At 35.6% G+C, this 23,654-nt stretch overlaps 1 protein-coding gene across 1 annotated transcript in view; it reads right to left on the bottom strand.

Annotated features, from left to right (window-relative positions):
- GLRA3 (glycine receptor alpha 3) overlaps positions 1-23,654 on the bottom strand; it is a 90,266-nt gene that overhangs the window by 53,230 nt on the left and 13,382 nt on the right. Inside the window, 2 exon segments of the mRNA XM_086611886.1 lie at positions 9,964-10,031; positions 16,441-16,568. Coding sequence (XP_086468012.1) covers positions 9,964-10,031; positions 16,441-16,568 — 196 coding nt within the window.

Below are 23,654 nucleotides of genomic sequence, written 5' to 3'. Positions count from 1 at the left end.
TTATTTCTGTAGACAAAGTGTTAGTAAATTGCAGGTTCATGCAAAAATGAGGCAGAATGGCTATATTCTAACAGTGATAGACAGGGATTTATGGATTTAACTTCTATTAGTGTTAATGGGAGTTAAAATCTCTGTATATACTGACGAGATTAATTTCCAGTGCTTAAATACACATCATGAGGCAGCTACACAAAAGATATTCGAAAAATTATTTCTTTTGGTCTAGTTTTTCAATTTATACTTTTGCAATGTCTTTACATTAGTGTCTGTGTCCTTATAAATTAAAGAAACATCATGAGTGTTACATAATCCTAATCTCAATGGAATTAATCTTCTTGCATGATTGCAACAAAATATGAAATTTATAAACAGCATACCTCACACAATATGAACAGAGCTATGTAGTGATGCCACAATCTTATTTTCACAGATCCTCAGATTTTCTACAACAGTTACTGGGTATATTTCAGCTTACAAATTAGTTGTCTTTAAAGCTACCAGTTGTCTTTTAAAGCTACCCAGCTTTTTCTGGGTAATGCCGTAATTGCTATAGCAGGATATAGACTTTTAACAACCTGATAGCTGCTATTCAAACAGATTGAAAAGACTAATATAAAATTGTAAGTAAGTAAGAAAATGCTGGAGGGGATGAGAGTAACGCCGCAGGCTTTCATAGTGCAGTGTTGTATAAGCCATGGCTTTTCCTTTAAGCGAAAAAGAGCAGTCAGAGAAAGAAGAATCAATGTAAGCAAGCATAGGTAACAGTGAATAAGAGGGGGGAACAAGATCAGTTGGGTGTAGGTAAAAACAAGACTTAGAAATTTGCCTAAAGGCAAAAAATTTGTCTCCCTTGGAATGAGGAGATAAAGGTTCTGGAAGAAGATTTAGACATTTAGATAAAACAGAAAAATTACTCCTAGGCTTAGAGTACTAAGGCAACTGCAGGCCTGGATTCAGTCTTTTCTTGAGGTGAAAAATGTTTGAAACTAGATTTCCCTTAATGTAAGTAAGAATTTAAGCAAATATCGCCCAGCACACGAGTGTAAGACTACCACTGCTGTCTGTTCCCTAGACCTATGAAACAACCTCTGACCAACGTGTTCTAAAACATTTACAGAATTGGGTATACCTGAAGTTGGTATAGATCATTGTATAACTGATTTGACATTTCTCCCAGGACTAGGAAGTGAAAGCAGAAATACTGTGTGCGTCTGCTGGTAGCTGAAGAGCGATTTTGTTGATGCCCAGCTCGAACGAGTGGATACAGCCACTCAGCTTTCAGCACTAGGCCTGAGATACTGAAATATTTTCCACATTTTGTGTGACAGCTGGGACTGTAAACTGTTAGTTGTTTTTCATGAAGAATCTTGGAGCTTTTATTGAACATTTAACGTTCTGTTGTTTTTGTTGTTCATTAATGAAAACATTTGTTTGTGGATTTATTTATTGGCAAAGAGTACCAAAGTGTTTAAGCATCATGCCCTAGTCTTTTGTTAAACCGAATGACAAAAACCTGCTAAAATTTAAGAAGCGAAGACTATTAATGTTTGCTCTTTAAAAATCTATATGCAGTTCTCTTCAACTAATTTAATTTATAGGTATGCACCACAAAAATAGGATCAGCAATGAGCAGTCTGCTTTGAAATGGGAAAATCTGTTGTCAGTCTCCACCTGCAGCTTTTCTACATGAGCTCAGAGTGCCTGTTTTCTGCATGTGCTATAGTCTAGAAACACTGTTCTTGAATCTTGGGAAACTTGAGAGATTACTTCTTGTCTGTTGGCAATAAGTAAAAAAAGTTATGTCTGGAAACCTTCACAGCACTGCACAAGTCTGAAACTAGTTATAAGCTACCCTTGTAGAGGGATATTAAGATCCAGATGATCTGTTTATATCAGTAGGAAAAATTAAATGGATCCAGCAGTCTTTATTTCTGACTTAGATATTTATTCTTCATATTGCATAAAGATCCCATTGAATTTCAGCTCCAAGTTCTAGAAAACATTACAGAATTTGGTTGTGACTCAGGCATCAAGCCTTGCTGGGATGCATATAAAACCTATTACAATTCATCTTCTTCAAAAAAATCTTGAAATAAATTCTGGGTCACAACCACAAAAATTTGTCCAGTTTACAACAGAACAACTGAAATGGGAATGTTAGTATTTCATTGTGGAAACCTTCTGGTATATTATGTTCCTAGATTTTGCTTTAAAGGCATCTGGTTTGGCGAAAGGACCAAACCTTTATTCTGTTTGTGCCCATTACATGATTGCTGTCAGTGAAAACTCAGTTTAAACTTTTGCTTTACTGTAAATACTTGCTATTATATTTTCAGAACTTTGACTTGTTCATGCACAGAATATAGTCCTTTTCAGTTCTTCAATCATTTTTAAAGTTCCATTAATACTGCAAATGCATACTAACAACTTAGTCAGATCCTCTATGACTACTTTCATGTAAAGCTATCAAAAATATCTGAAACTTTTTCAAGCAGCTTTTCATCATTACAGCATCACTTATTCTAGATTGTATCTTCACAGGCAATCTAGAGATGTTGACTGCATTAAATAATTTCCTTTCATAAAGGAAGTTTTAATTCTTCATAAATCCTTGAAAGGATATCTAGAAATGGCAGGTTTTGAGACCCGAAAACAAGACCTTGCTGTTTTTCCAGTAACTGAACTCTGTTACTAGGTAAGATTGCACTATATCTCTAGAGCTTTGGCCTCAGGATGCTATCAAAAATGAACCGGAGGCTAGGTCTTGAGTTCATTTGTTGCTGTTTTACAGTGACAAACATGAAAGATTAACCTAATGTTTAATAAGACAAGATTATGTCTTCATTTCTTGTTGATGTGTCTATTCATAGTTTATAATTTATTTTTTTTTTTTAGTATCCATGTTGAATATACTGGCTTTCAAACATATGAAATATGTGGAAACCTTCCCTGTAACTGAGCATCTTTTTCAAATAACATAATCACACTCTTTTAACCAAGGAATGAACACTATTATTCCTTAATAACTCAGTGGAGAGTTGTTTCTGAAAACAGTTTAAAAACCACAGGTTTGAGGGGCCAGGGAAAGAAGCCTGCCACCAGCTTCTGCAAAGGTCATCAACTCCAGCAAAGGCGAAGCTTCTGGAGATTTTAAAAGATCAATTCAATCAGCCATTTTTGCTAATCCAAACTAAACCAAACAGAACAATCAAAACTATTTTCTTCAGTACAAAACCATCTGCTGCCCAAATTCCTGGAATTTAATTCTGGAAGATCCAATCCAGACACTATTATTTTTTCCTGAATCATTTATAAATCATTGAAGGAATCAAAAAAGAAAAAATTAAATTTCCTTTACTTTTTCAGAGTCATAAAAGGAGGCCAAAATGCTGAAGTTAATTCCTGAGGAAAACCTCCAGTATAGATGTCACAAAAGAATATAGGAATATTCTCATAACACAGAAAGAGAAGGTTAAGAAAAGGCATAGAATAGTACAATCATCTTCATAAGCTTCTGAGAGGCCAGGAGATAAACACAGTGATATTATTTGTTCTCATTACTGACTTGTGTAAGGATGATTTTCAGTGTTACTAGGGAACCAGATTTCCCCAGATTTTGAAACTCAGCTATTGGTACCTGATAATCAACCACTATATGCAGTATCCTCTGTACCAGCCTCTTCTATGCGTAGCGTCACCCAACCTATCCATCTGCTGCACCATTACAGTTTATCAGGAAATCAGATACTTGACCCTCATGTTTTTATGCACAGCTCCAATTGATCTCAATAGGCACCTGAAAACCCCTCTTCTCCACACCCATGAGCGATATGCAATATGCACCCTGAATTAGCTGTTGCCAGCAACTGGTACCATGCCATATCTTGTAACTTGACGAGACAGACAGGAGTTGGCTGTGTTACATTTGCCTAACATTTCCTTGTCCCTCTCTGCTTCATCATGCTGTTGCTCTGTTGTAATACCAGCAAGCATTTTACCTGATATCTTCCACCACACAATACCTGAATTCCAAAATTCCCTTCTAAAAAGTTATTCTAGACTAAAGGTTTCAGAGCAGAACTGCACAAAACAATATTTTCCTTTGCTGCTTATAAAACAAACTGATATAGGGTTTAGGTTGTTTGTGTTTTTTTTTAATTTGGAAAAAAAAAAGATATTGTTTGCTAAATCATATGCTGCGTGCATCGTCATGTGCTTTTTCAAGCACGCTTTGGCTGTATGCTATAGAATTTCCATACAATATGGAAAATTGATGTGTCTGAGGAGGATGCTATGAAGCTGTCTGCTTAAAATGCAAGTTCAGCAGGGAGATTTGCATGGATTAATCTGGTCGTGTAACAAACTGGACAGCTGCAGACCCACTAGAGTTTGAAAAAGCTCTGTTTGCTGCTGACTCCATGGTCCAGGCAGAGGAAAGTTTATGATAAAATAAAGGATGTTAAACAATCCACCTTCCAAACTCATACAAGAAAAATCTGTTGATGTCTCTGTGACTTGATAGAAGAGAGTTAATTGTAAAATTGTTTTTTTTTTTAATTTTTAAACTGTAAAGTGGCCTTTATTGCATGTTCACTCATCTGAGATAATAATTGTGCTTTTGAAAACATAGTTCTTTTCAGACTGAGTCAAGAAATACTCATCAGTAAAAATGTAGCAGGAACAAATAACAGACATATGCTTTTTTATGTGTTAATTGTTTGCACTATTGTCATTTGCCATTAGATTTCTTAGTGAGTGTCCCTTTCAACACAATTTTAGCACATGCATTGTACTAACCATAAGCATACATACTTAGTAAATATTATGGTAAATCTGCATTAAAATCAAAGTCTTGTTCCTGACCTTTAAAACCTTGAAGACCTTGAGGAAGTTGGTCGGTCATACTAGAATAAAAAGAGGCTTTTTGGTATGGCCTGCTATCTGCCTCATAGCCTAACTATTCTGTAGCCTTTGCTTCGTGTATTCAGTATAATGTCTCTGGACATTTGTAGCTGAAAATGTTGGCATTGATCTTACCATGTAAGACTGAATAATCTCTTCTCTTTTTTCTTTTTTTTTTTTTTTGTGGAAAATTGCCAACAATATATATGACACTGTTCTTAAAAATCAGGACATCTGTTAGCATTAGGAGATACAGTGTAAATACAAGCTGAGCACAGCTTGAGCTTCGAAAAAAAATCTCTGTAAGAAACTTTTGAGGATGTTATGATAAAAGTGATTTAAGTTCCCGTGCACCAACAAGTAAATGATTTGGTTTCCTCTACAATACGATTCCCATGTGATGCCATGCTCTGCATATAAAGCTGAGGGGAGCAGAAGGAAGGGGGGACATTGTGAGTGATGGCGTTTGTCTTCCCAAGTAACCATTGCATGTGATGGAGCCCTGCTTTCCTGGAGATGGCTGAACACCCGCCTGCTGATGGGAACTGGTGAATGAATTCCTTCTTTTGCTTTGCTCGCATGCATGGCTTTTGCTTTCTCTATTAAACTGTCTTTATCTCAAATCATGACTTTTTTCACTTCTACTCTTCGCTTCTCTCCCCCATCCCACCAGGAGTGAGTAAACTAGTGGCTCTTTGGTGCTTAGCTGCTGGCTCAGGTTAAACCGCAACATTATGGTAATTTCATGTAGTGAAATAGTAATTTTATTCTGGGCTTCCACATTGTTTTATCTCCTATTCTTTAAGATTGCTAAATCCTTATGTGAAAAAAGGAATTATAGCAACATGTAAAAAATGAAAGCACCTAGGTTTTCCTTTATATATGTGAAGCAATATGAGATTTACTTGGCTAGAGGATGAGTGTGAAATCCTCACTTTGTGAATATCATCGAGACATATACAGATCTGATATTATTCAGCTCAATAGCATAGAAAGATTAGCAAGGTACGATCGTAAGTGGTGCTAATGAAAGTTTATTTAAGGGAATTTTAAATTGTGATTAAAATTTAAATTTTAAATTTTTAAATTTTAAATTTTAACTACTTTTTTTCTGCCTCCTCAGAGCATGCAAGACAAATTAAGTTCCTCATATGATCAATTGAAATGACCTAGGTTCAATTAGAATCACAGCTTCCTAGCAAGAGGTGGAATACCGTTTCCCCACTGGGAACCATCTGATTTCTTTTGAGAAAAAGGAAGGAGATATGAAGTAACTGTAACCCATACTCTAAAGAAGTTGAAAGAAGTGTGAAAAAGAAGAAAAAAGAAATAAAGAACCAGTTCACAGAGTTAACAAGCTGTAAGCCGAATTAAGCTACCCTTTTTTTTGGTTTGATTGTCTCTCCTGACCTGTTAGACCAGGTGTGGATGAGTTTAAGAGAACCTACTTGCCTGAAAGCTTATTCCTGCTGCAGACTGTAAGTTCCCATTGCTCACTGAAAAACTTTTCTTTATCGAGAACTGTTGAGTCTGGTAATGTAAAGTTGGCACCGGGCTATTTTGCAGCCGATATTGTTGGGGTTTTTTTAACCCTTTATTTTTCCGGTAACAGTTTACTGTGTTATACATAACCGAGGCAGCAGAGGGAGCTCAAAGATTTTGGTCATCAGTGAGAGAACTAGAAGGACAGGGGGACAGAGACTGACAGTGCCAAGAACAATTACAACGACAGTGGCCGACAAGGCTTGATGTACTCGGACTTCTTTAAAGCTAAGAGATTATATGCATATCCTGTTATTCAGCTAGTAGTTTTAAATACCAGCAAGACTTTAAGGTGCCACTTAGTGGCCAGGTATTGTGTTACACTTGTTGCTTATTTAAGCTCTTGTTTACAGTTTGGAAAAAAGTATTTATCAAGAATATAAAAGCACTTTTTGAGTCTCAAAATTGATCTAATAAGTCTGTCTATGTGTAAAGATTGAGAATAAATATTAAGACACAGGTACTTGAATTTCAAGGACTATGGTAAATAAAAGAAGTAAAATAGTGACAATTGGTAAAATACTGAACGGCAGTGAATAGACTTTTGTTCATCAATGCAAAAAATCAGTTTGTGAAATAATACAAGAGGTTTTGATTGACATTTTAAGTTAGAAAACTTTTCATGTTTTTTAGGTGTTGAGTGTTGGGGAGAAGTAAAGCAAATAAAATACACAATTGAAAGTCCTAGCTACACAAAAGAATTTGTTTTTCTGCAATGGAAGATTTGTGTCTCTGAGAGGTCAATAGCTGCTGAGCATAAGCAAAAGTCTGTTTTGAACTGTATCAATGAATAAATAAACTGAATATCATCATCATGAAGGCAGCAATTGTCCTAAGGACAAGGTTGTGCTTAATTGTCAATTGTGTTTTGAATGCATATAATCGATAGAATGAAAAACTCTGTGTTTCTGACCAGATTTGGTATTTTCTATAACATACTACCTGGATCTGTTTGTTACATATCAGATTGCTTAGTATTATTCCTTCATCTTATAATTATTTTTTTTTTTGGCTATACCAATTAGTTTTCAGTCTATGTTCCGTCATTCCAAGTACATATTGTTGGATTTTCAGAGTACTTAATACATTTGAATCTTACAAAATCCCACAGTTCTTCCTTCATTTCTCTAGATTTTAACCATTTGTGTACCCAAATTGCTATGTAACTGGTTTCAAAGGCATTTATTTGCCTTTCTTCAAAATATGTGAGGCTCTTGTATGGAGAAACAATACCTATATCTTCTCTCTCAGCAAATTTTATTAGTTAAATCTGTGCTTCAAGTTATTAGCCTATATATTTCACGTGTTAAATAAGATTATTCAAGTTCTTTTTCTCAATAAATTGTTCAGTATCTAGTTTTAGTATCTTTAGAATTTGACCTCTCTTTCCCCTTATTTCCTTAAATCTCTAGTCTTTTTGTACTCTATGTTGTGTCTTTCTTTAATAGACAAATTATGAATGTGTGTACGAAAAGCATGCAATCAATTTATATTTATCCCATTCTTAGAATTCATAATGAAATCTTATATATCAGAACATTGTTTTAGTTATTCTCTCTGTGCAGTAGCTCTATGTAAGAAGAACTTTTAAAATGAAGTATACGTCCCCATAGAACTAGTAGAATGAAATTATAAAATATTATTAACAAAGAAATTTAATGAATTAACGTTTTTGAGGTTAGAAAAGTTGAACACTATAGAAACCAATACCTATCTAACTGAAAATAATGAGCTCATTACAACTGTCAAATAAAACTTACGGAGCAATAAAGAAAAAACAACCCCTGCCTTTACTTTTACTTGTGTGTTTGCTGGTATAACAATGGATTTTCTGTTAGAAAAAATCAATTGCAAAGTCAAATGTTCTCACTTTCTGTTCTCAGTAGCATATTTCTTTCTTCATAGAATCATAGAATGATTTGGGTCAGAAGAGACCTTAAATATAATCTAGTTCCAGCCACTCTGCCACAGGCAGGGACACCTTCCACTATACCAGGTTGCTCAAAGCCTGATCCAACCTGACCTTGAACACTTCCAGGGATGAAGCATCCACAGCTTCTCTGGGTAGCCTGTTTCAGTGCCTCACCACTCTCAGATAGAAGAATTTCTTCCTTATATCTAATTGAAATCTAGTCTCTTTCAGTTTAAAACCGTTACCCTTTGTGCTATCACTATGTGCCCTTGTAAAAAGTCCCTCTTCAGCTTTCCTGCAGGTCACCTTTAGATACTGGAAAGCTGCTAGAAGGTCTTTCCAGAGGCTTCTCTTCTCCAGGCTGAACAACCCCAGCTCTCTCAGCCTGTCTGCATAGGAGAGGTGCTCCAGCCCTTGGGTCATCTTCATGGCCCTCCTCTGGACCTGCTCCAGCAGCTCCATGTCTTTCTTGTGTTGGGGACTCCAGAGCTGAACACAGTACTCCAGATGGGGTCTTATGAGAGCAGAGTAGAGGAGCAGAATCACCTCCCTCGACCTGCTGGCCACACTTCTTTGGATGCAGCCCTGGATACAGTTGGCTTTCTGGGCTGCAAGCACACATTGCTGGCTCATGTTGAGCTTCTCATCAACCAACACCCTCAAGTCCTTTTCCTCTGGGCTCTTCTCAATCCATTCTCTGCCCAGCCTGTACTTGTGCTTGGGATTGCCCCGACCCACATGCAGGACCTTGCACTTGGCCTTGTTGAACTTCATGAGGTTCTCACAGGACTACCTCTCCAGCCTGTCAAGGTTCCTCTGGATGGCATCCCTTCCCTCCAGCGTGTCGACCACACAACACAGCTGAGTGTCATCAGCAAATTTGCTGAGGGTGCACTCAATCCCACTGTCCATGTCACCAACAACGATGTTAAAATAACACCAGTCCCCTCGCTTTAAGAGAGATATTGAGCTCCTGGAGCGAGTCCAAAGAAGGGCAACTAAACTGGTCAAGGGGCTGGAAAATAAGACTTATGAGGAGCGGCTGAGGGAGTTGGGGCTGTTTAGCCTGGAAAAGAGGAGGCTGAGGGGAGACCTGATTACGGCCTATAAATACTTGAGAAAAGATGGTGGGGAGGTAGGGGAAGGGCTCTTTACATTAGTGACGGGTGATAGAACAAGAGGAAATGGGCATAAGCTTAGTCAGGGGAGATTCAGGTTGGATGTTAGGAAGTATTTCTTCTCTGAAAGGGTTGTCAGCCACTGGAATAGGCTGCCCAGGGAGGTGGTTGAGTCCCCATCCCTGGATGTGTTTAAGAATAGGGTGGATGATCTACTTGAGGATATGGTTTAATGGGGATTAGGGATGGTTGGACTCGATGATCTCTAAGGTCTTTTCCAACCTAGAAATCTATGAATCTATGAATGAATACCAATCCCAGAGGAATGTCACTCGTTGAGCCGTTGACCACAACTCTTTGAGTTCAACCATCCAGCCAATTTCTAATTCTTCATTTAGTTTCAGGTGAAGAGAGGCCCTAGCTAGCTTTTGAGCTCATTGAACATATTGAACTTGGACATTAAACATTGTTTGAGGTAAAATACCTTACCATGGTTGTCTCTGCAATGGATCCAAAGCTGTTTATAAATATGTTGCATGTGACATTAACTGGAGGCCCTGTAATATAGAAAAAACACCAGTCTCTGTTCCAGAACCATTGCTTATTGAGTGACTGTAAAATATAAACCAGTATGAAATCATGTTTATTGACTTAGGTGGAAATAATGGTACGTTCACAACTTATTTAATGAAAAATTCAATTGAATGGTTTCTAATAATTTTCCTTTTGATTTTTCTCGAAGGTACACTACTTGACTGGCCAGTTCTAGCAATAAAAAGAAAAGAGAGAAAGTTCATTATAATCTTGCATAGATGATTCTACATTAAAAAAAATCAACATCCCATTTGAAATATATAGTAAAAAATATTTTTATATGAATTTCAGTAAGCAATGTATGTCACTTCTTACAACAATTAGGGGAAAGTGACCTTTTTCTCTCCAGGCAGCTGCTGCCTTTAACGTTATCTGTCTGGTAACAGAAATAAATTATTGCTGCTCTTATCTCTACTGCTTACAGGAACAAATGTGGATAAGAAAGAATAACGTAGATTCTATTCTCATTTCTCTTAAATCCACAAAATGGTTAAGAATCCATTTAAATTGAATTTTCTGTAGATATGGGTCTTCAGTCAACTGTTGTTCTGTCTTATCTTGCATTTGTGAAGCATCAGTAGTGGCAGAGCAGTTATTATGATAACTGAACAATGAATCATCTCTTAATGGAAAAGGTTTTAAATTATTTCTCTGAAAGTCTCTGTAAAAATGGCATTGTGGTAAAGCATGCTAATTTCTCAATTATTTTTTATCAGTTTCAGTCTGTGTACAGTGGAAACAAGGCGTTTCCATCACAAGATTTTTCTGTCACCTTCCTGCACCTTGATGCTATTATATCAATAATTCAGTTCAGCATTGAGAACCTGATTTCTTTTTGCAGGTGTAAGCAGTCCCTAATAATGAAAGATCTGTATCTGGAATTTGAGGACTGGTCTTACAAACCCTTATGCAATGTTTCTATTTCAGGGTTGGTGAGGTAAGAAGCTGCTGTACCACTGCTGGTGGTTTCCAACTAGCAAAATCTCACGTGACCGATGAACTTGATATTAAATATTTGAAGAATCAGAACATCCATTAAAAATTCTGCCAACAGGATACAACTTGGAACGTCCAGTTTTCTTTCCTCAAGGCAATAATTGTTTTGAAGTAGTGTATGGCAATTGCAAGAAAAAATCGCTACATGTACTTCAGTCATTATAATACACAAGACTACACCTTTGGAGCAGAATTCTCAGGTAAGGAGGTATCACTCTGCAGTCACTTTGGTGTTATTTTCACTTTGATACTTGGTTAATTTTTTAAAGCTGTTGAGCGTATCCAATACTTCTGAGAATTCAGTGAAAGCTTGACATTGGCAACTCCTGAAAAGGATCAAGGGAAAAAGAAAAAGCAGGGGAGGTGGACAAAGGCAGACTCACTAAAAACTGTCAGGGAGAAAATTGTACTTCCTGGCTATGTTAGATAATTTGTTTGCAAGGCAACTCTTCTTTCAAACGGTTTTATGTTGTAGTTCTTGTCATAATTTCAAATTTTGTATGAAAGTGTCTTGTTTAAAATAGTACTGTGTTTTAAAGTGTAAGTTGGCTGTATCAACATAGTTGCTTTTATAAAGAAAAAAACCCTAAATTACAACACTGATGCTTAATTTTAAAAGCAGTATTAAAAAATTATAGTTACAGTTAGTTAAAAAGAGAAAGGAGAATCTAAAAGCAGCTTGCAGATAGTTTAGAGACTAATTAAAGATACTGTGCTGAGAGTAAAAATTAAATTCCCCAAACACAGTCAAAAAGAGTCTTAAATTAAAACTAGAAGTCATATTCAAACACAGGAACTCAGGCAAGTTGAACATAGACTAAATACAAGGAGAAAAAACATAAAGCTGAAACTCACTAAAGACAGAAAAGCTAACAATGATAACCATCTGCGAGGCGTTAAAAATAGTATCCTTCCAAGATCTGGAAAGTGAAGTCAAGAGAAGATAATTAAGATATAAAAGTACCCATGAAAGTGAAGAAGGTCAGAGCAGAAAAACTAAATGAAGTCTTTGTAGCAGCATTTGTCTTCAACTGCTACCTGTGTCAAATACTGCAGCTGTTCTGATGGAAGGTTTGTATGAGGACTGTAGAAGACATTTCAGGCTAAGTGAACAGGAACAAACTGATAGGGTGAGGTGATGTCAAGCCAGACATTATAAAAATCTTTGCAAAATTGCGGAAATATGAATGATTATGGGTCAGCTATCACCTGTGTCAGTTTTGTTATCAGTGGAAATGTGAACCATGCCCAGCAAATATAATTTGAATAAAAAAAAGCAAACCAGACTTCAGGTATGATGATGGATTATATTGACAATGAACTTTATCCCTTTAAACCTTATCTCTCTACCAGCCAATTTGGTAGAAATTATGAGAACTGTTATGATTAAGAGATATAGATTAATATTATTTTTGCTGAAATAGCATCTCTCAGATATACTGAAGCGCTCTGAAAGAGCTGATAATCTTGTGGACAAAGGCAATATAATTCATTTAAATAAATATTAATTTTAATAACAATATACAATTAAATTAATTTAAATAGTTTATTTGGTGTTTCAAAAACTTTTCAAGACAATCTTTTGTCAAAGACTTTTTAAGGATATTAGTCTCGTTGAAGTGAAAGACAGTCCTCTTATATGCCTTTTGCTTTATAGTTATTTAATGTTAGGGATAAATAGCGAGGTGATTGCTGGTGAGTTCCCTCATGGATCTGCACTGAATCTTTGTAGTTCAATATTAATGACCTAGAAAAGAAGATGTAGCAATATAATTTTGCTTCTGGTATAAGATTATTTAGGATGGTTGTATATAAAGCTAACTGCAAGGAGGTGCAGAAAAATCACAAAATATAGAGCTATCAAACAATAAAATGCTTGATGAAATTCTGTGTCAGTCAAATGCCAAATAATCCTTACTATGCATTCCTACTGATGAGCTCCAAATTAATGATTTCCATGAAGGAAAGAGAAGCATGCTCTGTAATCAATAAAGATAGGAGAACGCAAAGAATTACTTTTTTAAAAAAATGGACTAGTGTACAAGTAGATAATGAACTTTCGTCTTGAATATTTCAAAATTTCTCATGTGTGCAATTCAAAAGGATATATTAGGGATAAAAGAGATGTCAAGAAGTCAAACAAAGATCACCAGTTCTATCAAATTTTGCCACATAAAAACAGCTTAAGTAGAACAGGACTCTTCACATGGAAAAGTATACAAATCTGTAAAGATCAAAAGGAAGTAGTAATTTTCCTCCATTTTTCAATATGTCACACAACAAGAAAATCAGTGAAATAGCTATCAAATTCAAAGCAAACAAAAAATGATACTTTTCACTCTTCCAAAACACAAATATTTTATTACCATAGAATATCGAAAAGGCGAAAAGCATGAACAGCTTCCAGAAGTGATCAGAAGAGCACTAGTTTTCTCAATTAAGTCCTGGTTCCTAAACTAGTGATTGTTGAGTGCTGTTTGGCAATACCAGGACAAGGAAAACTTTATATTTTCCGGTGTAAATCCCAATATTTCCACCTTCTAGATTGCAGTCAATGGCGAAATCTGGGGTGTGTAGATTTAAAAATATAACACTTCTTCTCTCTCAGGTTAATTCTGAGCATCTTGAGGCCATGACAATTTTTACGCATGGATTGCATAATTGTGTACAAATTTGAAAGGTAGTGAAGTATTTTCTATGTTTTCAGGAACAGACATAGTCTGGGATCTGAAACAGCTGAATAAGAGAAGCACATTGCCATAGGTTTGATGTACTGGAAATAAGAATATTTTGCAACTGGAACAAAGGTTCTACAAGAGGTTTTAATTTTGTTTTATTCCATAGCTAAATAAGCACCAACAGTCTTCTCTATTATTTCTGTTGAACAAGAACAGATATGCAAAATTTCTTATCCAAAAGCAGAGAACTCAGAGAAAATATAAAATTATGTGCTACAGACCAAGATTAATTATGAGTAAACAATGGTAGTTAAAAATCTTGTCTACATAGGAATTTTATTGCAAGAACAAATGATTTTAAATGATTGTCTGAGTTCTTTTATTAGAACTCATTCTGTTTAAAACTATTGCCAGATTAAAAGCTCAAAAAGGCATTAAGCCCCAGCACTTTTTCTAAGACTAATAAAACTAACCAGAACGTGGCAAAGTCACTTAAGGAGATACTTATTCTTAGTGATAGATCTGAATCATTCTGGACAGATTTGTTCAAACTGCATAGCTGTCTAGAAGATTTAGAATGTGCAGTTTTTAAAAAAGAACAATGTCAAATTAAGTTTTGTCTCTTTAAATTTAAACCGTTACAAAACAAGGCTCTAAGTCTTTTGAGTTATACTTTCAAGAAGTACTGTATCGAACTTGTTAATCTCTAAACCATCTGCCTGTTCTTCACTGTAGCCCCATCAGAAGATTGTGATTGCATGGTGTCCATGACACAATCCAAAATCCAATCCCTAAATCAACTGCTAAATTGTAAGGTCCTCGTTGTTAAACACTTGTTTGTAGGACATCAGGAGACTCAAAGAAGATAAACTGAAGTGCTTAGACTTTGCCTGAGGTCTTCTTTTGCCCAGCACAGCTTTACCTTAGGTTGAACCTGCAGTTTGCATGCTAGAGAGTGTACTGTGGCAACAAGTCAACGTTACTGTAATAAGGAACAAAATAATTTAAGATCAACCAGTCATATAAGAAAGTAATTTTAGAAATACGGTGTTTTGCATTACTTTGCAAATGTTGTTTGATACATTAACCCTCTGGGAAGCCAGACACTGGAACATTCTTCAAAGTAGTTCTGACAAGGAAAGTTCAAGGGACTTATTCTGTATGGTCATTGGGGATAGTGATCACTGTTGTAAATATTTTAGCAACATGTTTAAATTTCCAACGCATGTTTATCACTCTCTGAGAAATATCAGCGCTGCTAACTTATTAAAAGCAAAGCATGTCCAACTGCAGTAAATCCTGGGTAATAGGTTTATTAACAACTGTTATTACCAAGCCATAAACCAACTGTTTATGGCTTACTGATGAGGAAGTAATTTGACAAACTACTTGCTTGGTCCTTATGAATCAGTCTGAGCAAATTCTGGCAAAACCAGCAAATAGCAATGGCTTTAAAGTCAGAAGCACTTAAGTTTCTGGGACCTGGAGATGTCAAAAAATTATAAAATTTAACGCTGAATAAGAATTAAGATGGAAAGGCAGTGACAGATGACTTAGAGAAAGAAGATCTGTCTGCTTGAAGGGAAATTTTTTGTAGTAAACATGGTGTAAAACCTGCCTTGTAGTGGAATGTCTTAGACTGAAGAAGATAGGGATAGGAGGAGGCAGCTGAGGCAAAGTAAGAATAATATAATTTTTAATCACAATAAGTTTATTCTTTAAAAAAAATTTATATTCTGCAGAATTTAAAGACTGACAACTTGATTTAAAGATTCAGAAATAAATATTATTGGAACTCTTTGCATTCTAAAAAAGAATAGTCAAATTCACCTAAGCTTCCCAGACTGCAAAAGTTAGAATGGGTGGTATTTGCCTGTATAATAGTTTGTATATTTGTATAATAATGTAGTTTGTAGAGTCCTTCATTAGATACTCTACTTTAGCATGCTTGAGTATGGATGAGATAGGTGACGCCAAGACCTTCAGAAGATGTAATCGTTGCATTTGCAAACATTGGACTTTCAATCTTCTTTGAAGCTCCTTCGTTTTGTTTGAATCTTCTTTGTAACAAGTGCATAGAAGGCACACACCAAGAGACAATTCCAGGTGTTTTGAACCTGAAGTTTCAGTGGAATACTGAGAATAAGGAAAGGAACAAGAGGAAATGTGGTCCTTTTTGCCATTTCAAAGCAGCACTGGGACACAGGAGTGAGGAGTCTAGTGTCACAGGAGAATTTGGTGATAGGTTCGGTAACTAAGATAAGCTCTCTTGCATTGGCTCTGATAGTCATGTCATTAACACACTCTTCCCTTTAGTTAGGATCAGAAAGGTGTGAGGGTTTGGCTTCCCTTTCACACAACATGGTTTCTGGAGTGCTTTAGGCTATAGTAGTCCAAGGAGGGAATTTGAATCTATTAACAAGCATTTCAGAAAAGAAAAAAATAACCAACTCTTATTAGACAATTCAAATCTAGTTATAATCTAAATTTTCAAAAGGTCTGCGTTCAAGCAGCTTTGAAAGTGACAGGAATAGAGCATATTGTTACTGAAATGAACTGTCATAGCAAAGAAAGGCAAAAGAAGGCACTTTTTTTCAGTAAGTGTACTTTTTCGTTTTCGTATTTGTTCCAGAAACTACATTTGTGTGAGAATAAAAACTGAAGTATGGAAAACCTGGAAGTTTAGGTTTGAAATTACCTTTGAAATTTGGTCTGATCCTTGCATCGTAGCCGGACATCCTACCCATGAGCTTATCCAGGAAATCAGATGGTGACATTGGCATGCTACGAGATCTTGCACTGTCTGTTTCCTTCGTGGCCACCAAGCTAATAGCAAAGAAAACCAAACAAACAGAACAAAACATTTTGTTAGGGAAACTTTAATTTTACACAATCACTTAGATCATTTTTGTATGAACAGAAAATAAGAAAGCTAAGATTGCTGTTCAAGCTAGTTGTGCTTCAAAAATAGTAGTAAAGAAAGGGAAACTGTAAGTTCATTTTATAAATATCATTTTATATAAAAATTTTATTTAGCTTAGCATAGTTATAGCTTGCTGTTACCTCTTCCTCAGGACTTCAGGAGATTAGTAACATTTCCAGTAAACAGCAATCAATCCATTATCACAGAGTTAAATAATGTCATCTACACAAATAGCTGCACATGTGGAATGTCATAATTTGAAGTCTACTCTAAGATTGGTCTGTTTAACTGGATGTAGTGTAATAGAAGCCTTGATCAGAAAAAAAAAAACAAAAAACAGTAAGGATCTTTAATAGGATAATACTACTATCACCGATTTTTGTTCAGCCAGTGTTTTGTGTTGATGTTTAAACATAATACAACAAACCAGTCTCCTGGCAAATGGTATTCTTTAACATTGTCTTAGAGGTTCTTTTTCTATTAAAACAGAAGTGACTGCTGTGGTGGAAAAAAAAAAGAAAACCTTACCAAAGGAACTATCTTAGGGCAAAATTTTCATCTCAAGGCCACATGGCAAACGTCATCTTCTATAGCCTCCTATCCATACATATGCAGAACTCCCACTGACATTCTAAAGTTTTCTCTGTACGTGCCAGGAGAGAAGAGTATCGGCACTATGATCAGCCTTGTAGACCCAAAGAAAAAGTCTTTATTGTTGTGGAACTCAAGTATTACTCAAGTGCTAGGCAACACATTGAAAAAACAACAGTCAATAAAAGCGTATATAAATAAAATCATGAGTAACATTGTGATACACAGTGCAACTAGAATCATTCGTGGTTTTTGAAGTTTCAAAAAAGATAAAGAGCTTTTCCTGTTTGTGCTGACTTCTAGTAAAATTTATTGCAGAAAGATGTGAATCTCTTTTACTTACCCACTTCATTGTCTCCTGTTAATGCTAATATACTCTTTTAGAAGTGCTTAAATGTCTTCATTTAGAATTAAACACAGGGAATAACGTAAAATCCTTCGGAATTTTCTAACACATAGAAAAAACTATGCTGAACTTTGCTTGTAAAAATGGATTGAGTTCCAAAATGGAAAAATATGTGCAGGTATGTCTGTATCCAGATGTCATGTTAAATGCAGTCTGGAAATGTAATATTTTTCCTCCTAAGACGGTGTTACTCAGGACATGAAAAGTTGCAGTTTAATGGCAACTTACATTTAGAAGGTCTGCTAAAAATCTGTCTTCAAATTTGAAATTTAAGTTTCATATCTTAAATCAAAAGTTATTTCATATTAAATCTTGAGTGTTACAAATTTGGACATACACAGAATATGAACATAGAGACATCTAGAATGCTGTGGTTTATTCATACTTTAATTAAAACTGGCAATAAGGTCTTTCAATTGTAATATTAACTGAAATCAAGAGTTAAAAATTAACACTTCTGCTTATTTCCTTATCTAGTGTTTATTGTATTCTCTATGTAAGTTGATTTGCATATTTCTAGATTGTTGATAAATTTCTAAATTGTTGAATATTACTAAATTGTTCTGCATACTTAGGTATCTCTTTCAGTATTAACTTTCAGTAAAAACAGTTATTCAGTAGCTAACCTAGTTCTCTATTTCTTCCCGTACCTGGAGAATGTATTTCGCTTTTTGAGAAAGTAAGTACTTAACATATTCTTTTTCTAGTTCAATTTGAAATTATCCTATTGCCCTCTGACATAATTTTCATGATCAATCATTCTGAATGTATTTGGTTCATCACATTATTGCAACTCATATTAATTTGTATTTCTGTAAAGTATCATACACAGTTATAAAGCAAATAAAATACGAGTCCAATTACACTTTGCTGGATTTTATCTGTTTGCAAGGCAGAAGAATCAAGTTACTGTATATATACTGTATATACTGTATATATACATACATATATAACACTTCTATTCTATAGTGTATATAGAATTCCTACACTACATGACATATGCATATCTATATATCCTATATTTTTATTCTAGATAAAAATTTTCCAGAAAACAAAGAAAGAAAGGCCCATTGCTAGCTTCAATATTGATCACTTTCTCTGAATGGATAATTTATTTGTGCTTTTTTCTCTTCTCTGAACTTTTTAAAAATCTTTCTGTTGTTGCACTTGTAGATGTTGCTTTTAAAGGCTACCATGGAATACAGTACTTTGAAATTAAGGTAACATGCTGACAAGAAAAATAGTAATTGCTGTGACTATGGATCTTCTCAAAGTCACATTTATCTTTTTGTATGGTAGCATCATTAATATTTGCTTCCATTAGTCATTAAGTCTCAGAATATCTTGAATAATTGTATTGCCTCCTTCTGAAAATAATATATTCAGCATAATTAATACATTTTGTATAAGTAAGTTTTATTTTAGAAATCAGCTGTAATTTGTAATTAAATATTTCTTCAAGGAATGTTTTTCCTTTTTCTCAGCTTGGTGTATTACTGGGTGAAAGCAGATTGAGCACTGCAGAATTCTGCCTGTTCAAGTTGTCTTTAATCAAAAATATGTATTTAAAGAATACTGTTGGACAAATACTTTCATCAATCCAAGCTGACTTGTGGAATATTCTTCTAGTTAAAAAGGAGGAAAAGTTGGTAAGATAGTAAAACCTGAGTAAGGCAGTGGATTTTAAGAAGGTCTAGCTGGTAAAGTACGTTTTTTTCTGTTTATAAATTAACATAAAAACTAATTCTGCATGGTAAAGATTCTGCAGTTTTATTGTACCCTGCCTCTGAAAAATAAACCTCTGGCTAAGTGGTTAGAAAAAGTTCAACCCCATTCATGAAGTATGAATTTGGCTTCTTTAAGTGTTAATGTGTACATAGCTTCCTCCTCAATACACAACTATTGCATAATTCCAGGAATGGCTTTGCGCACCTCTAGAGGGAATTTACTTCGACCTGCTGCATTTTTTAAAAGAATTTCTGCATTCATTTATTAACAGATAGAATTATAAGAACTTATTATCAGCAAAAGTTTTATCTTGTGGTGCTTTCAGAATTAAGCTGCTATAAACTTGTGGTTAGTATAAAGTCATCATGCATCTCTAAAATTACCAAGGAAAGCTGTACATTTTTGTTCAAAGGTGGAGGCAGCGAAGGCTTCCCATTGCTGAAGTCTTTTACTGGAGAGAGATTATAACCTCCCAGTCTTCTGGTCTATTCATATTTACCAAGGAATGCTAACTCTGATAGTGATTGTGTGTCATTCCTGTGAGGTTTTGGTAAATATTACTAACAGTTATAAGGATATAAGCCATCTTCAAATTTCAGTCTGAAAGTAATACTTTATTTCACTTCCCTGAATGTATCCTGAACACCTTTACAATGTATATTAACCCTTGCCAAACAGTTAAAAATAAATTTGTTAACTAAAATAGTGGACAAAAATGAAGAAAAAAATGGAATATGTTGTCAAACAATATATTTGAAAAATCACTTGTGAACAACTGAATTTACATCATCAAAAGTTAGGGTCTGAATTTTTGTTCCAAATACGCTGTTATACAAAACGAGGCACGAACAGAAAACTACAATCACCAGGTCTATTATTACTCCTGTCTTTGGTGTATTCTGTCTGTTAAATCAGTGTTCACCTAAAATCTGAGGAGAGATGAGCTTTGTGTCATGCCTTGAAGACTGTGAAGTTGGAATTTCAGGGACCGAGATACGAAAACATCCTGAATCACAGCTCTATGACAGTGCATGACCTACCAAAAGTCATATTTAAGTCTGAAACTGTTAAGTCAAGCTGAGGACAGTTACAGTGGGCTATAAATGTTAGAGAGAAAGAAGCAGCCTGGCACAATCAAGATGAAGTTTCTCTATATCAGCACTCAGATCCTAAATTCTAGACAAAAAGCTACCGTAGGGAGTTGTAGTAGTAATGGTGTTCAGCACTGTCATCTATGATCTGGAAAGAAAATACGAAATCATTGATGGTTTCAAACTAAGAATTATAGAATCATAGAATCATAGAACGGTTTGGATTGGAAGGGACCTCAAAGATCATCTAGTTCCAACCCTGCTGCCATGGCACGGAAACCCTACACTATATCAGGTTGCTCAAAGCCTCATCCAACCTGGCCTTGAACACTTCCAGGGATGGGGCATCCACAACTTTTTGGGGTAAGGTGTTCCAGTGCTTTACCACTCTCAATGTAAAAAATTTCTTCCTTATCTCTAATCTAAATCTCCCTTCTTTCAGTTTAAAGCCATTGCCCCTTGTCTTATCACTATATCCCCTAGTAAAAAGTCCCTCTCCAGCTTTCTTGTAGGCCCCTTTCAGGTACTTGCAAAAAAATGACAGATATAAATATCGATGATGACAAGAAAATAACCTGATTTCTTAAGTTCAGTCCATTTAAGTAGAACAGTTTAAAACAGATGAAGAAAAGATATTAAGAGATATATGAATTGAGAACGTGGGCAGAGTTGGAGAGAGAGCAGTGAGTCTTAAAAAGGATTCAGAATTCATGTGGAACAACTCAGCACTGTTGTGGTAAAGTTCTTACTGCACTACTGTGTTATCTGTTGGTGTGGAAAGAGTGAAAAAGTGAGTAGGAGCGTGAAGGTCACTTATTATTTTAGATTATATTAATGAGATCAGTTCTGGGACATTGCATCACATTTTGTGTCCAAGTTTTGAAAGGACATCAAAGCATTAAGAAAGGTACTGAACAAAGACACTAAACCATGATCTGAAAGTTGGGAAAATGTTCTTACAGTAAGAGACTCTAAGAGTTCCATCTGTTCAGTTTATCAAAAAGAAGACTGAAAAATAACATGATTGAAGTGTATAAATACCTCAAAGGCACAGAAAATGCTGGATATTTATCTAATGAAGAAGAGTAGAAAAAAATTCAACAAGAGACAGACAAATTCAAATGGGAATTTAGGCACCCAGTTTTAATAATAAAGGTAATTTAACAGAAGATCAAACTGTACCAGTCAAGACAGTACAGCTTTCTGGAAGAAACAATTTAGCAAAATATAAGTTGTTGTGTTTCATATATGGGTAGCTTGGTGAAAAGGAATGACCTATGATATACAGAAAAGCAGGCTGAATTCAGAGCAGAAATTACAAGTCTCACACACAAATCTCCAGATTGCCAAAAGGCTCATTACAGACTTGAAGAGGTTAAGGAAAGGAAGCAATGGGAGTTGTTCAAAGTGGAAAAAGGTGTCTTCTCAGTGTCTTTCTATGCTAGGGCTGGGTTGCAGGCTTGCAGGTGCCTGTACTGTAACCTGTCAGCTGAGTTGCAGGTCACATGTGGTAATGTTGGCCCATTTAGCTCAATTCCTTTCACAGCAGAGTATTTGACTTGTCCAGTAGTTGAATGCACGTCAGCTCCATGCACAGTATGGAATTAAGCTCCGGAATGGAAACTGCACTTGACCTGTCCATAAACCATAGGCAGCTTCAAAATCAGAGATTGACCACTACTAGGAAAAAATGAGCTAATGTTCCATGTATGAAGTGTGCCTGCAAAGAGGACAGAATTTTAAGCTAAATCATAGAATCATAGAAGAGTTTGGGTTGGAAGGGACCTTTAAAGGTCATGTAGTGCAACCCCCCTGCTGTGAGCAGGGACATCTTCAACTCCATCAGGTTGCTCAGAGCCCCATCCAGCCTGACCTTGAATGTTTCCAGGGATGGGGCATCTACCATCACTCTAAGCAACCTGTTCCAGTGTTTCACCACCCTCACTGTAAAAAATTTCTTCCTTATATCTAGTCTAAATCTACCCTCTTTTAGTTTAAAACCATTGACCCTTGTCCTATTGCAACAAGCCCTGTTAAAAAATCTGACCCCATCTTTCTTACAGGCTCCCTTCAAGTACCGAAAGACTGCAGTAAGATCTCCCTGGAGCCTTCTCTTCTCCAGGCTGAACAACCTCAACTCTCTCAGCCTTTCTTCATAGGAGATATGTTCAATCCTTCTGAACATTTTTTTGACTTCCTCTTGATCTGCTCCAACAGGTTCAGTTCCTTCCTGTGGTGAGGACTCCAGAGCTGCACACAGTACTCTAGGTGGGGTTTTACTAATGTGGAGCAGAGGGGAAGAATCACCGAAATATTGTCATATTTGACTTGCTGATTTTTCTCGTCTGATCATAAATTATATCTTTTGTCTCAAATACAATCCATCTTAGCCATTCAGAGAGATAAAAGTTTTGTATTTCGTCTTACAACACATACTAAAGAGCTGTTATATGATGCTTTACATGCATTATGATGGTTCAATAGCTCTTTCATTTCATTACTCATTCTTTAAGACAGCAAGTGTGGCCGAACCCCTGGAGCAACTGGATGTTGTTTTTGTGGTTCATTCTCTCCAGCTGATCTTTTAATATTTTTAATACACTCTACATCTCAAAGCTTTGCACAGAAGCTCAAGGAAATTAATTACACACTCAAAAGGAAAGCAACAACTGCAGCCAGACAATATGCATTCAGTTGCATCTCACAAACAGCAATACACAAAAACATTTCAGCAAATTGATCTGAATTGATACTTATTTGCTGGTCCACCAATAATGGTTAGGTGAATGAATCTCTAGACTAATTCCGTTGATTCTGTAACTGTAAGTAATGGTGACAGAATTACCCAGTTTAAAAATAAAAATTACTCAGTATATCCATGTAATTAACATGACCTGCTAATATAAAATGATCCTCAAACAGGTGGTGTCTGATAATTGCATTTTGAAAACTGTGGCAGTAAGATTTTGTGGTATGAAGACAGTCTTTAAACCTCTTCTGTGCAATATAGATATCTTAATAAAATGTATTTGGTATAATTAATGGGAAAAAGGAATATTGTGTTTGAAGAGCTCAGAAGCATAAGATTTTTTTTGTAAAGGGAGTGTCTCAAATTATCTGATCTATTAATTAAAGTAGGAAAAGAACTGAAAAGATCAGAGTTTATAGTATGT

The sequence above is a fragment of the Tauraco erythrolophus genome, chromosome 5, assembly GCF_009769465.1.
Source record: "Tauraco erythrolophus isolate bTauEry1 chromosome 5, bTauEry1.pri, whole genome shotgun sequence".
In the NCBI taxonomy this organism is placed as follows: Eukaryota; Metazoa; Chordata; class Aves; order Musophagiformes; family Musophagidae; genus Tauraco; species Tauraco erythrolophus.
This window is presented reverse-complemented; position numbering and strand designations above follow the sequence as displayed.